This window comes from Capra hircus, chromosome 1 (genome assembly GCF_001704415.2).
Source record: "Capra hircus breed San Clemente chromosome 1, ASM170441v1, whole genome shotgun sequence".
Taxonomy (NCBI): Eukaryota; Metazoa; Chordata; class Mammalia; order Artiodactyla; family Bovidae; genus Capra; species Capra hircus.
The window spans coordinates 21505384-21520592 of record NC_030808.1 but is presented as its reverse complement, the minus strand read 5'-3'; the positions used below and the strand labels follow the sequence as shown (position 1 = coordinate 21520592).

General features: G+C 40.2%; 1 protein-coding gene across 2 annotated transcripts in view; it reads left to right on the top strand.

Moving 5' to 3' along the window:
* Positions 6461 to 15209, top strand: part of LOC102181811 (multidrug resistance-associated protein 1) — a 100159-nt gene continuing 91410 nt past the window's right edge. For both annotated transcript variants that reach the window (XM_018053229.1, XM_018053178.1), the window contains exons 1-2: positions 6461 to 6823; positions 13862 to 13923. In XM_018053229.1, the coding sequence (XP_017908718.1) occupies positions 6761 to 6823; positions 13862 to 13923 (125 nt within the window). In that variant the 5' untranslated portion in view covers positions 6461 to 6760. The remainder of the gene's footprint in view (positions 6824 to 13861; positions 13924 to 15209) is intronic.

The window sequence follows — 15209 nt, the reverse complement described above, 5'->3', positions numbered from 1 at the left end:
CTATGAACCAGTGTTCTCTTATCTATTAGGTGTGTTATTTTATACTTCTTTAGAGAGTTCCTTAGCCCACTCCAGTACTCTTGCCTGGAAGATCCCATGGATGGAGGAGCCTGGTAGGCTGTAGTCTATGGGGTCACAAAGAGTCGGACATGACCGAGCGACTTCACTTCACTTATAGAGTTCCTTTAGATTTAGACAGAGGTTTTATTGTATCACTATTGTGCCTACTTAAACAAGATAAATAGAATCAAACCAAATCAATTAATATATTCCTTTAAAAACGTTTAAATCTTTTTTCTACTTTCTTTTTTAATTGGAAGAAAATTGCCTTACAATGTGTTGGTTTCTGCCATCCAACAACTCAAATCAGTCGTAATAGTACACGTATCACCTCCCTCTTGAGCTCCCCTCCGCTCCCCCCGTGCCATCCCCTAGTTATCACAGAGCGCCAGGCTGGTCTCCCTGGTCTCCCTATCAGCTTCGCTCTAGCTATCTGTTTTACACATGACAGTCTGTTTATGTCAACGCTACTTTCTCCATCCATTCCGCTCTTTCCTTACCCTACTGCGTCCACGAGACCTTTCTCTGTATCTGCATCTCCATTCCTTCCCTGCAAATAGATTCATCAATCGTTTTTCTAGATTTATGTGCTTGTGTGTGTGTGTTAATATATTTGTTTTTCTCTTTCTGACTTGCTTCCCTCTGTATAACAGGCTCTAAGTTCATCCATTTATGTTGATGAACCAATTAATATATTTCAAATGTCTTTAGACTCAGATCGAACTTTAACAAGTCTTTCTTTGAATTAGAGTAGTTTGGTCGTCCTTGTCCACACAGTATCATCCACTGTGCCTCACCAAGAACTGCAGTGAGGTGGATACTCTGAAAAGTGCCCCACTGTTATCCGGCTTTCTTCCAAACTGTTGCTAGTTTTCATGTCAAGATTTCCTTGAATACTACCAAATACTACCACATTCCGTCCTCTTCTTTTAACTTAGGTATTTGCTGAAAGACCTTTTTTCATTAGTGTCTTTTGCTGATCATAAATAAATTGCAATAAAACCACCCATATTCCTTTTCCTCTTCCCCTCATTATTTTTTCCCTTGGCATTTATTCCCGCCGACATCAAAACATTTCCTAAACTTATGTTTTTATTTTCTGTTCCTCAAACATGCTAAATTGTAAGCTTATGAAGCAAGATTTTACTTCCCTTTCCACCTTCCCTTTTTTTTTACCCCCAAACCTATCACAGTGCCTATCCCATAATAGATACGTAATGAATAACTGATAAATGACTCAGAGACTACCCACCTAAACTATGGAAAATTCATAGTTTACTGGAATTCCTAGTTTACTGGAATCAGAATGAAAAGGTTTGCACAGTGAAAGTGTACTTCTCCAGGAACACTCCTCTATGGTAACAACCCTGTCCCTTTTTGCTCACATCATCCTTCCTAGTTGTGTTAATACCAATGCGCACACAAGCCACCACAGCTCTTGAATTTAGGGTACACTCTTTCCCTCCATTCTGAATACCTTGATTTTAAAACTGTTTCTGGTCAACTCTTGGCTTAGAGACTGTATGTCTCTTTTCACGTTATCTGTTTCCACAAAAATTCACGGGTTTGGATGTGTGAACTTAATTAGATATTGAGTGTGAACTGAACTGAACTGAACTAAATGTGAGTATTTTACTATGCAACTGATGCATAATAAATACACTCTAAATATGAGCTCTTATTAAGTTGTAAGGTCCCCTGGGCTCTGTTCCAGCTTCTTACATGAGTTTGACAAAAGTATTCAAATCTATTTGAAATGCATTATGTATGGAAAGTCCAGAAAGAATCCCACTGAGATACGTGGAATAAGATTCAGCAGATGTGCGTGTAAGTGAGCACTTTATCTCACGTCTGCCTCCTTAGAAACCAAATAATGTTTCAGATGATGGTAGGGAGAGGAAAGCAGGGAAATAAAGAAAAGTACTGCAGATATAGCAGACTTAGCCATGGGAAGATTTTATAAGTAATTTGTACCATAAAAGGGACTTCGCCAGTGGCTCAGTGGTAGAGAATCTGCCTGCAATGCAGGATCCGCAAGAGACATGTATTTGAACCCTGGGTCCAGAAGACCCCCTGGAGGATGGCATAGCGACCCACTGCAGTATTCTTGCCTGGAGAATCCCATGACAGAGGAGCCTGGCAAGCTGTAGTCCAAAGGACTGCAGAGTAAGACAGGACTGAGGCAACTCAGCACACATGCACGCACATCATAAAAAGTACGAAAAACAGAGATGAATTCAGTTTTCTGCACTTATTGTTCTGTCCAGTGTGTTCATCACATTAAACTTGTGAGGCTTCACTAGCTAATCTGGGAAGAGGTGCCTACCCTGGTTGACTATTCTCTAATATTGCATCCTGTTCACTTACTTCACTGCACTATAGATTTTGCAGTTATTTATTTGTTCTTGGTGTACTTGTTTCTTCTTTTTTCCCACTAGTGTATACTTTGACGAGGACGGGAATGATTCATTATATTTCTGGCACCTGCCAGAATACCTAGTACAGGGAGGTACTAAATTAATGCTTGTTTAAAAAATTAAGTAAAGAGGAACATTCAGGAAAATATAGTGGAGCTCTAAAGAAAAATTTTGTAAAATATTTGGAAATTCCTTTTTTGCTGACTTGTATGGCTACAACTTTGGGATGGCAACAAAAATGATCACAAGCCCAGGATCTTCTATCCATGGGATTCTCCAGGCAAGAATACTGGAGTGGGTTGCCATGCTCTCCTCCAGGGGATCTTCCTGATCCAGGGATCAAACCCATGTCTCTGTCTCCCATGTCTCCAGCATTGCAGATGAATTCTTTATCACTGAGCCAAGGGGGAAACCCCCTAAATGCGCAGACTTTTCAGCTTTTCTCTCAAGTTTGCAAATCAGTAGCAATGCGAGGCACAGTAGAAGGGTATTAGATTGGTATAGTGGGGACCAAAAAGCACAAAGAATCCTGGATTCAAGGAAATCTGATATTTTCCCCCAGTTTTCCTTGACTGTAATGTTGGGAAAGTCATCAGACTTTCTCCAGACCTGGTCACCTCCTCTGTGACATAGGGGGCTTGGGATATATCCTGAAAACCCTGTAATCTTAGTTTTAATTTCCAGCATTTAAAAAACATCTAATGGGTTTTTAAATTAATTAATTTTTTACATTTACAGTTTTAATTTCTAAGGTGACAAACATCAATAGAGCTATCTCACACACAAAAATGTTACTTGGGTACTCAATAACTTTCAAAAATTTAAAGAAGTCTTGAGTCAAAAAAAAAAAAAATATTGAGAACACTCGATCTAAGAAAAATGCAATAACAGTCCTCAAAAAGAGAAAGTCCTCCAAACACTGACCACGAGGCAGAGTTAGAGTTAGAGTTAGCCTACGCATTGTTCACTAAGTGACTAGCTAAGTAATAATCATCACAATAATTTATGCAGTGTTTACCACGTGCACTTGCTGTTCTAAGTAATTTACTTGTAACATGATTGAATCACACAGTCCTTACAGCAAACCTATGAGAAAGGCACTATGTTTCTAGTTTACAAGTGAGCCAGGAGGTGTTAATGATTTGCTGGTAAATAGTGGTGCCAGGCCTGCGTCTGCAGGCTTCCTTTAGAGTCTGTGTACTCAGTCACATTCTGAGTTCCTGGTAAATGGTGTGTGCATGGAACAGAACATCATGCAGTGGCCAGGAACAATGAGTGGGATATTACATAGCCTCACATAGGTACATGCTGTACTAATCACATTAAATTAAAAAATACAGGGGGATAGAGGGAATAATAAAAAGTTATTATTGTCCAATAACTTCATAGGAAAATACCATTTGTCTATATATTTGAAACAGATAAAATAGCACCATAGTGCTTTTAAGTATAAAGAAGTGTCTCAATACATGTGTAGAAGTTGAACTGAAAAGACACTTATTTGTAACTCTAAATCAGTGACTTATGATGGGGAAACAGTATAAATCAAAATAAAATAAAAATGATACTTCACAAAATGATGATGCTATGCCATGAAGTGAATAGTGTCATGAATTCAATTTTTAATACCAAGGTTAATGAGAGCAAAAAAAAAAAAAACTCTCTTCCACCCCTCAGTCAGGAAAGATGAGTGACTTCTCACCCAGGATGATAAACATATCCCCAGAGAATTATAGGAAACAGGCAGATTCTTTTCAGTTTTACTTTTTAATCATCCTCAGAGATGCTTTTTCTTTTTTTAAAGATTTTGTTGTCGTAGACCATTTCTTTTTAAAAGTCTTTACTGAATTTGTTACAATATTGGCTCTGTTTTTAATGTTTTGTTTTACTTGCCCTGAGGCTTGTGGGGTCTTAGTTTTGAGACCAGAGATCGAACCGGCATCCCCTGCATTGGAAGGTGAAGGCTTAACCACTGGACCACCAGGTAAATCCCAGCCTCAGAGGTTCTGACCCTGATCTATGATGCTTTCCACGATAAGGAAGGGTGAGGTGCAGTGCCTGCGGAATGTAAGAAGTAGAGCAAAATCCCTGGAAGGATAACAACTCTAGTAATGAATCTTCCTTGCAACCTAAAAAAATTAAATATTGTGATGTTAAAATATGCCCCGCTCATTATTAAATCCCTAAGCCTTTATATTCTACTTCTCTCTAATCTTCTTTTTGCTGGAAAAGGAAATGTTTATTTCCCAATTCAGCTAGCATGAGAATGGAGTGAGTCAGAATGCTAATTTTGTGGGAAGGTTTTGTTTATGCCAGGGCCATGTTATTTAACATTTTCTGTTCCTTAGACAAATTGGAATGTTTCACTGAGTTTCCCTTAATTAAGCATTGGAGCAATAAAAACTGTAATTTCTTTCATAAAACAAAAACAAACAAAAACCCCCAGGCCTTCCCTTTCATTAGCACCGTCTTATCTTGTATCTCCTCCTATAGAAACTTGACATTAAAATGTAATTTTCTGGGGCACCCAAGGATGTTTCCCTCAATCCCTTTTGGTGAGGACTCCAGCACTCCGGTTCCCCAACACATCTTAAGGCCTTTCTAACTTTATCTATTCCACTGCCTTAGGCATTCCTCTTTCCCACCAATCCAGGAGCTGGGTCACTTTAAAGAGCTGAGTATTTACGGAAATCTGTCTGTTCCCTGTTGTTAGAACTACCGTTTCCTGAGGGAATTAATTCCAACAGGAAGGAAGAAAATGTTGAATCTGAAGCCTGATCTAGTTCCAGGCCTTGCTTTTCTTGTCTTCCCCCTCTGTGGTACAGGTTCAAGTTCCTTCTTTCCTTGTAACTAACAATCAGGAGATATCTCTTTAAGAAGAGGATGACTTTTCTGATTAGAATCCAAAGAATAAATGGTTTAAACCTGTAGATGGGGAAAGAATCCCTCAGGCTGAGGCTGATAAGTAAAAGATGTCCCCAAACTGATAGGTGAATTTGTTGAAAAGTCCTGGAAAATGTGAAACACGATTTCTAAATCCTGAACTTTGACTTCAGTTCTTCATAGACACATTTACAGTGAAATCTACAACTTCCTCTTTGCATGGGGTCCGACAAATACGGTCTGAAGACAGGAAGAAAGCCACATTAATGGTGTTCTAAACATTCTCTAGCACTGTAACTCCATGAGGTGTCATTTGGTCTGTGTCTTATGTAGACACTGTCGTGGATCCACTTTGTGGGCAGGCTAAAACTCCCCCTACATAACATCTTTGAACCATGTTTTCCAAGATGCTGTTTTTTTTTTTTTTTTTCCCTCTAAATACTCAATTCTTTTTTCTACTTCTAACATTAATTTCAAGAAGCAGACAGAATATTTCTTGGTTCTGAAACATAATACCCACTCTTGTAAAATTATCACGTTTCCTTATCCTTATCTCCATTATACAGAATTCTTAAAGTTAGTCCCTCTTCTGTTATTTCAAGTTCTAAGTTAATCAAAACAAAACATTTCATTAGACCAATGACACATCTCATGGAAAGGGATTTGTTGCATAAACCAATACTTCTTTATACAAGGTTCATGATCCATGAGTATTTATTAAATGTCAAAATGCTATCCTTAATTTTCATATCCCCCTTTATATGTCATGTATCATATTTCACTTAGTTCTTTGCTAACCTTAGTTACTACGAAGTTACTCCATTTATTACATAGCCTTATGATTAATTTGAAAAGTAAAATTTAGATTCCCTATACTGTCATTTTTTCTTAATACTAAGAGAAGCATTTCATTAGTTTTTTTTTTTTTTTTAAGTTTCTAATCTTAAAGTCCTTGCAGTTAATTTCTGTCTGTAAAATTCTACTGACACCTGTTTTCTATAAGGGACAGATATTAACATTCTGTTTGCAAACACATAAATGTCACCCCAGGGAGGAAAGGGCTTTGAGTTTCTATTATAAAGGGACACATTTTCTAACAGTGCAACCCTGGAAACTGAGGAGTGAGAATTACTGAGTCCAGTACAAGTTCCCCAAAAGGCAGAGATGTTTGATTCTAAGGCAGGTCCCACTTCCCACCGGGCCCCTCCCTCTTTCCAGCCGCCGCCCGGGCGCGGGCGGGGGAGGGCTGGGGAAGGGCTGGGCGACCGCCGACACGCCCGGGCAGGGCGCTCGCGTCCTTCCACCTCACAGACGCCGGATTGACAGTCCCCCAGAAAGAGAGCTGTCAGCCCCAGCCGGGACCTCTCTCCGCTTCCCGTCGCCGGGAGTCCGCGTGGACCATGTTTTCCATCCTGGGGAGATGGGGCGCGAGCGGCTTCTACCAGCGGGTCACCGAGGCGCAGGTAAAGCTCTTTGGTGGAGGTGGGAGAGGCGGGGCGGTTTTCCGGCCAATCTGGGGACCAAGGGAAGTGGGGAGAGCTGACTGTGCAGACCCTGAAACGTGAATTGATGTCTTAGATCCCTGTATGCGTAGTAGTCACACAGACACACACACACACACACACACACACACACACACACACACACACACACACACAGTCTGAAGAGCTAAGATCTGTCCATGGGATGGTGTGAAACTTCACCGAGCAAGATCTCAGTCAAGGTGGCTGCTGGAGGAGGGAAAGAGGCATCTTTGAAGGGATAAGTGGCCCCCCCTGTGAACAGAAACGAGCATTTGAGAAAAGAATGAAGGGACCTGACTTCCGCTGCAGGAGTAGAGGGTGGGATGGAATTCTACAGCCAGTGGTAGACCCCAATAAAACCACAGGAAGAGACCCGGGATAAACAAACTGTCAACTGACATGATATTGCGAACCCGAGGCCTGGGGCAAATCCAGAAACTGCGGACATTTGACTGCGCCTTGCTCCCCCGGCACCCTATCCCTACCCCTACGCTGCGGTAACAGGTGCGTCTTCTACAGTGGAACTCATGTGCCGTGAATTCTGCTGTTGTATGCCCGCACGTGTACTAAGCCGCTTCAGTCGTGTCCTCTGACTCTTTGAGACCCCATAGACTGTAAACTGCCAGGCTCCTCTGTCCATGGAATTCTCCAGGCAAGAACACTGGAGAGGGTTGCCATTTCCTTCTCCAAGGGAGCTTCCCAACCCAGGGATGGAACCCACCTCTCTTGCATCTCCTACCTTGGCAGGCTGATTCTTTACCACTAGCCCCACCTGGGAAGTCCGATTTCCTAAAAATATCTTGCTTGTTTTACTTCTCATCACTACACAAGGTAGGTCTTAGAAATAGGCTTAATACACTTAGATCTGTAGTACTTAAAAAAGGAAGATAAAAAATTTCAGATTCAGAGGATCTTGTTCTCATCCTGGCTTTTGTTAGTAACTTAAAGTGTCGAATAAGTAAGACAGTCTATTAATTACATATGAAACTATAAATTTCTTTAAAAGTAGGACAAATTATATGTACTCTTTTTGAATCTATAAAGTTTAGGTATTGAATAAGTCTCTTAAAATGTGCAAGAGCTCCACTAGGATAATATACCTTTCGTTTTTTTTGTTTGTTTGTTTGTTTTAACTTGAGACATGTCAGGCTTAATCAGCCAAACTGGTTTAACATCATCAGTCTAACCTCAGAGGTGGCCAAAGGCAGTGAATTACAAACAGGTGTGGTGGGAAATTATAAACTCAATTTCTTCACTCCAAATTCAACTGAACTCTTCCTTTAAGATTCCAACTATGTTTATTTCCTTGGCTATTCAGTTCAGTTCAGTCACTCAGTCCTGTCCAAATCTTTGTGACCCCATGAACTGCAGCACGCCAGGCCTCCCTGTCTATCACCAACTCCCGGAGTTTACCCAAACTCATGTCCACTGAGTCAGTGATGCCATCTAACCATCTCATCCTCTGTCGTCCCCTTCTCCTCCTGCCTTCAATCTTTCCCACCATCAGGGTCTTTTCAAATGAGTCAGGTCTTCGCATCAGGTGTTACTCAACGTCAGTAGCTTTTTGGACCAAGAATCCATTTAGAAAAGATTGAAAATACTAATTTAAATAGCATTTTCTGTTTGTTACTTCTATGACACCAAGTTTTTTTTTGTTTGTTTAAGTTGATGGCTTTCAGGCATGTTGAAAACCTTGTATGGTTATATTTTACTACTTAGACTATATTTTTGGCATAGTAGAACTCAGATAAAAATCCCAGCCTAACTTATAAGCCAAGAACATGAATTTCTGATTGAGTTTCTAGGGCTGGCATAGTGAGGTATAAATAGAAAATCTCTTAAAAATTTTATTGGTTGTGATTAGCATTAATTTACTCACATATTTATTCATGTAAAACATTTTATGAGCTGGACCCTGGAAATATTAAATATTAAAGAGCAGAGACATTACTTTGCTAACAAAGGTCCATCTAGTCACAGCTATGGTTTTTCAAGTAGTCATGTATGTATGTGAGAGTTGGACTATAAAGAAAGCTGAGCACTGAAGAATTGATGCTTTTGAACTGTGGTGTTGGAGAAGACTCTTGAGAGTCCCTTGGATTGCAAGGAGATCCAACCAGTCCATCCTAAAGGAAATCAGACCTGAATACTCATTGGAAGGACTGATGTTGAAGCTGAAACTCCAATACTTTGGCCACCTGATGTGAAGAGCTGACTCACTGGAAAAGACACTGATGCTGGGAAAGATTGAAGGCGGGAAGAGAAGGGATGGCAGAGGATGAGATGGTTGGATGGCATCACCGACTCAATGAACATGAGTAAACTCCGGGAATTGATGATGGACAGGGAGGCCTGGAGTGCTGCAGTCCATGGGATTGCAAAGAGTCAGACATGACTGAGCGACTGAGCTGAACTGAACTGAAACATAGTATTTTCTACCCTCCAGAGAAGATAAGTTTGAAAGGAAAAAGTACCTGTAGGCAAATTATTGGATAGTCAGGTAAGAGTGAGGGTAAGCTCAGGGAGGACAAGTCTGAAGAGCCTTTACATCTCACGTAAGGAATTTGTTGAGTTTGCTTTGGTAACACAGAAAAAGAAATTGAGACTTGGAGGTAGGGATGGGAGGAGAGGAATCACTAATGGTAATACATCCTCCAGACGATTCAAGCACAAGGAAGATTTAGCCAGCAGAAGTGAAGTACAAGGTAATGGACAAGAAGAAAGGGGTTTCTAAGTAGCAGCAGACAGTAACAGCACGTAACAGGTAGAGCTGAGGGTGTAGAATTATGACCTGAAGATAGAATGAACTTACTGGGTTCAGTTCAATGTCTTACGCTTCTCAGTTGGAGGACCTTGGCCAAGGTTATTTTATAAACTCTGGGCCTTTGTTTTCTAGTCTGTAAAACTGGGTTGACAAAAATATTCCCACCACTAAGACATATTATATTTAATAATACATATATTTACAACAGAATCTGACACATAAGCGATTGAAAAGCCTAAGTTCTAAAAAGCATAAATCCCTTTTGCTTTCTAGGTGGTTTTCCTTCTCTGTGAGACTTCCTGTATAGGCATTTTTCCATTCTTCCTTCACTCTTCCCAGGGTCATTCTCTAATACACAAAGGAAGTTCCTGAAGTTAGGGGTTATTAGATATTGTTAACGGTAGCATCACACAAACCAGATCCTAGGGAGGCTACATCTCAAGGTTGAACCCAAAGAAGATCGCCAGCAACATGTTTCATTAAATCCTGGACCCAGGTTCTGCTGTGGGCTAACCTTCCTGCTCCTCCATCACAATACAAAAATAACAGCCTCAGCATTCAAATGAAAATTGCCCATAAGACCTCCTGGAGGAGGGAATGGCAAGCCACTCCAGCATTCTTGTCTGGAGAATCCCATGGACAGAGGAGCCTGGTGGGCTACAGTCTACGGGGTGGCACAGAGTCAGACATGACTTAAGTGACTTAGCACAGCCAGCAGCACGGCATTAATAATAAGGCATGTTTACAGGATGCCTAGTATATACCCAGTGCTAGATAAGTACAAAGATAATAAAAAGAAAACAGGCTTTTTAGAAAACAAAACCTGTGATAGGCTTGGGGAGATGAAAGAAATAAGAAATCGTTTGATATCAGGTCTTCAGAGGAAGTGGTGTCAGCGAGAACAGGTGAGTTGAAAGGACTACAGAATGTCCAGTGGAGAGGATGGGAGTGAATTCAAACACTGAAGGAAACTCACAGAATTGTCATATCCTTGTTTGCAACACAGATGTTGCTTTGCAGCAATATGTTGACAGTACACTCAGTGAGACCCATTCTATGAATTCAGTAATTATTTACCGAGAAGCCATGTATACCTTCTTGGTACTTGGTAAGATTTAATTGCCTCTACTAGATATTTTGCCTGCCTGATATTTCTTCTGGAAGGTAAATATGCTTGGAATTCACTGTAATAACTTCAGTATAAGATGCCTGGCCTTCATCTAATGAGGCTGTTTATTTACCAGAGAACTCAAAGAACCTTGTATAAGATGCTTTCACATGAAAAGTAGACCTAGAGCAGATGTCAAATACCCAGTCCTTGGCCTGCTAAAGTAACCTTGTCTACTAGCTCTGCAAGACTTTTGCCCTGAAAATTTGTTATTTAGCTGATGATTCCCTGGCCCAGCTGGATCATGGCCTCAATTGGGTTAGCTTGGCCAATCTCTGCTGAGCTCTTTCAGACATGTACTGTCAGCTGGAGAGTTGGCTGGTGGCTGGATAATGTAGGACCAATGTCCTCATATGTTGGGCAGTCATCAAGCTGTTGGTCAGGATGATGGGCTATCAGATGAGAACCTCGTTTCTACTCCATGTGGTCTATCCATGTAGCCTCCCTCCAGGAGGCTAGCTTGGGCTCAGTCACATGGTGCACTCAGGGTTCCATGCATAGCAAGACTTTTGAAGTTAAGAGTTGGAGTTCTCTGAACATCACTCCTGTTGCATTCTCATAATCAAAATAAGAAACAATGCTAGCCCAGATTCAAGGAGTGGGAAATAGAATCAGTCTCTGGATGGGAAAAGCTGCAAAGTATTTGCAGCCATTTGCAGTTGGGCACGGAAATATGTGTATTTTTGATGTGAATATGATCTTCACATTGGTGGCCAATTATCAAATTGGCAACTCCCTATAAAATAAAATGTGACCGCTGAGTTAATCAGAGAGTTTTCACACATTTTCCTCACTGATATATGCACTAATTTTCCAAATAATGTGTTTGATAGCAAGATTTATGACAACATCATAGTTCACGTGTTGGCGTGGTTGTTTTGGGCCACTGTGTGATAAATGCTCTACATTTGTTACAGCATTTATTTCTTGAAACAACAGTGTAAGGATATATAGCAATTTGTTAAAATACAGTTGACCCTTGAATAATACAGAGGTTAAAGGTGTCAAATCTCCTCAAACTGAAAAATCTGCCTGTAATTTATAGTCAGCCTTTCATGTATGTGGGATTCCCAGGTGTCTCAGTAGTAAAGAATTCGTCTGCCAATGCAGGAGACACAGGAGATGCAGGTTTGGTCCCTAGGTCAGGAAGTTCCCCTGGATAAAGAAATGTCAACCCACTTCAGTATTCTTGCCAGGGAAGTCCCATGGACAGAGGAGCCTAGAGGGCCACAGTCCATGGCGTTGCAAAGAACCGGACATGATTGAGCACACACACATTCTCATTCCATATATGTGGTTCCTCCGTATCTGAAGTTCCTCATCCATGGGTTCAACCAATCCATGATTGTGCGGTACGAAAAAAAGTCCAGATATAAGTGGACCCATGCAGTTCAAACCCATGTTCTTTAAGGGTCAACATTATATTTATGTATATATATAGTTGTTGTTTAGTCGATAAGTTGTATCTGACTCTTTGTGATCTCATGTTATAGCCTGCCAGGCTCCTCTGTCCATGGGATTTTCCAAGCAAGAATGCTGGAGTGGGTTGCCATTTCCTTCTTCATACACACACACACACACACACACACACACACACACACACATATGCAATGATTTATAGTGTATCATTTGCTATAACTCAGAGAAAAGATTTGAAGTGAGTATTATGCTTTCTCATCTTTAACCAGAATATTTTGCTGTGAAAAATGAAAATCTCTCAGTTGTCTCCCACATTTTGCAACCCCATGGACTGTAGCCTGCCAGGTTCCTCTGTCCATGGAATTCTCCAGGCAAGAATACTGGAGTGGGTACCCGTTCCCTTCTCCAGGGGATCTTTCCAACCCAGGGATCGAATCCAGGTCTCCAACATTGCAGATGGATTCTTTACTGTCTGAGCCAACAGGGAAGCCCAGGAATACTGGAGTGAGTAGCCTATCTCTTCTCCAGTGGATCTTCCCAACCCAGGAATCAAACTGGGGTCTCCTGCATTGCAGGCGGATTCTTTAGTTGCTAAGTTTTCTCTGACTTTTTGTGACCCCATGGACTGTAGCCCACCAGGCTCCTTTGTCCATGGGATTTCCCAGGCAAGGATACTGGAGTAGGTTGCCATTTCCTACTCCAAGAATATTTTGCTGTTCAGGATGAAATATTGTTTCATTCTTTTAGAATAAGAATTATTTTTTAATGCGGTAAACAGTTCGTGAATATGAAATCAGAACTGGATTAGGGAGGATTAATGCAAAATTGTTAAATACGGGACTGTTTCTAACAGTGAAATTTAATTTTGTGGTTAGTTTAACTTTGTAAAAATAGAGATTGATGCTGACCTTAGAAAATGTAAGATTATTGCCTTTGAGACCTTCTCTTTTAAACCCCTCTTATTTTCGTCAAATTTATCAGGTCAATGGAAGGAGTATTATGGAAATACTATAACCTTCCCAAATAATATATAATTGTGATAATATATAATTATGTATGTATATATACATTTATATAAATTATGTAATTAAGCATTTACACAGAAGTGAGTAAACCAAATGCCTATTATAGCCTATTGTTTTCCTAATTATCAGAAGAAAGATAAAACTGTTTTTCACTTAGCAATTAAATATTTTAAAGTTAGCTTATATTGTACATATATGTAAGCCAAATCATGTATTTATATATATGCATGTATATACATACATATAGACACAGTCATTTTAGTTTGAGAAGATATATATATATATATATACATACATGTATGCTGATTCATATGTAGAGAGAGACAGAGAGAAAAAGAAGAAATAATAGGAAATTTAGGAATAGTTTTCCTTTTCTACACGGTTGCTTGCTATGTAAAAGCCATAATATTAGAGAAATCTTTATTTTCCCCTAATGCATTGTCCAAGGATATCTTAATTGTATTAATTGAAGATTATATTATCAACATAGCTGAAATAGAAATTATTTCATGTTTACTTTCCACTTGCTGACAAAGATATTTCAAATGTAAAATAAAGGCATTTTCTTTGTACACTAGCTGTTATTTATTTATTTATTTTAGAGATGCAGTCCAGAGAAAAGTGCTTCATTCTTCAGTAAGATGACCTATTCCTGGTTTAGTAGGTAAGAATGTTACTAATTTATCTGTAGTGTAACACATTGAGGAAAATTCTGAGTGAAATGACACTTACATGTTATTCCTTTAATCTAAGCGTGTATATTTTTACAAAATAACTTTGCGAAGGTTTTCTTCTCATGTGATTTATTCCAAAAACATCACAAATAGTAACATACAAATTAGGTCCACAGATAAGACTGTTAATACTCCTGCAATATGGCTGCCCATTTGTAGTATTTCTATCCCTGTTAGCACTAGGAAGTGAAAATGAACATGTACGTATACATATACATACACATATACATGTTCATATATGTATACATATACATAGGGCTTCCCTGGTGGCTCAGTGGTATAGAATCTGCCTGCAGTACAAAAGACTTGGGTTCAATCCCTGGGTTGGGAAGATCTCCTGGAGGAGGGTGTGGTAACCCACTCCAGTACTTTTGCCTGGAGAATTCCATGGACAGAGGAGCCTGGTGGGCTACAGTCCATGGGGTCACACACAGTTGGACATGTCTGAAGCGACTAAGCAGCAGCAGCAGACGTATATATACACATATATGTTTAATCATCATGTATCTGCTATTTACTTTTACCCACTTTATATATTTTATTTCATGTAATTTTCCCCTATGAGATAGGCATTTACAGAGAGGACATTTGAGGCTCAAGGAGAGGGAAGCCAGGTAGGCTTGATATCCAGGGAGGAGGTACCTAGATAGGAGGAGCAGACGGACCTGATGTTAGAAGTCAGTTTGAGTTCACGTTTCAAGCTTTCTTTGTTCTGTTTTGCTATTTCACTTTTTACTGGAAATGCTCTCATTTATACTTATCTATGTAGTGTAGCATTAGTCACTCGTTTGTGTCTGACTCTTGTGACCCCATTGACTGTATCTCACCAGGTTCCTCTATCCATAGGATTCTCCAGGCAAGAATATCAGTGGTGGTGGTTTAGTTTCTAAGTCATGTCCAACTCTTGCGACCCCATGGACTGAGAGCCTGCCAGGCTTCTCTGTCCATGGGATTCTCCAGGCAAGAATACTGGAGTGGGTTGCCATTTCCTTCTCCAGGGAATCTTCCCGATCCAGGACTCAAACCCAGGTCTCCTGCATTGCAGCCAGATTCTTTACTGACTGACCGACAAGGGAAACTCGAGAATACTGGAGTGGGTTGGTCAGATGGTAAGGAATCTGCCTACAACGCAGGAGACCTGGACTTGATTCCTGAATCAGGAAATTCTCTGGAGAAGGAGATGGCAAGAATATTGGTTTGGGTTGCCATTTCCTTC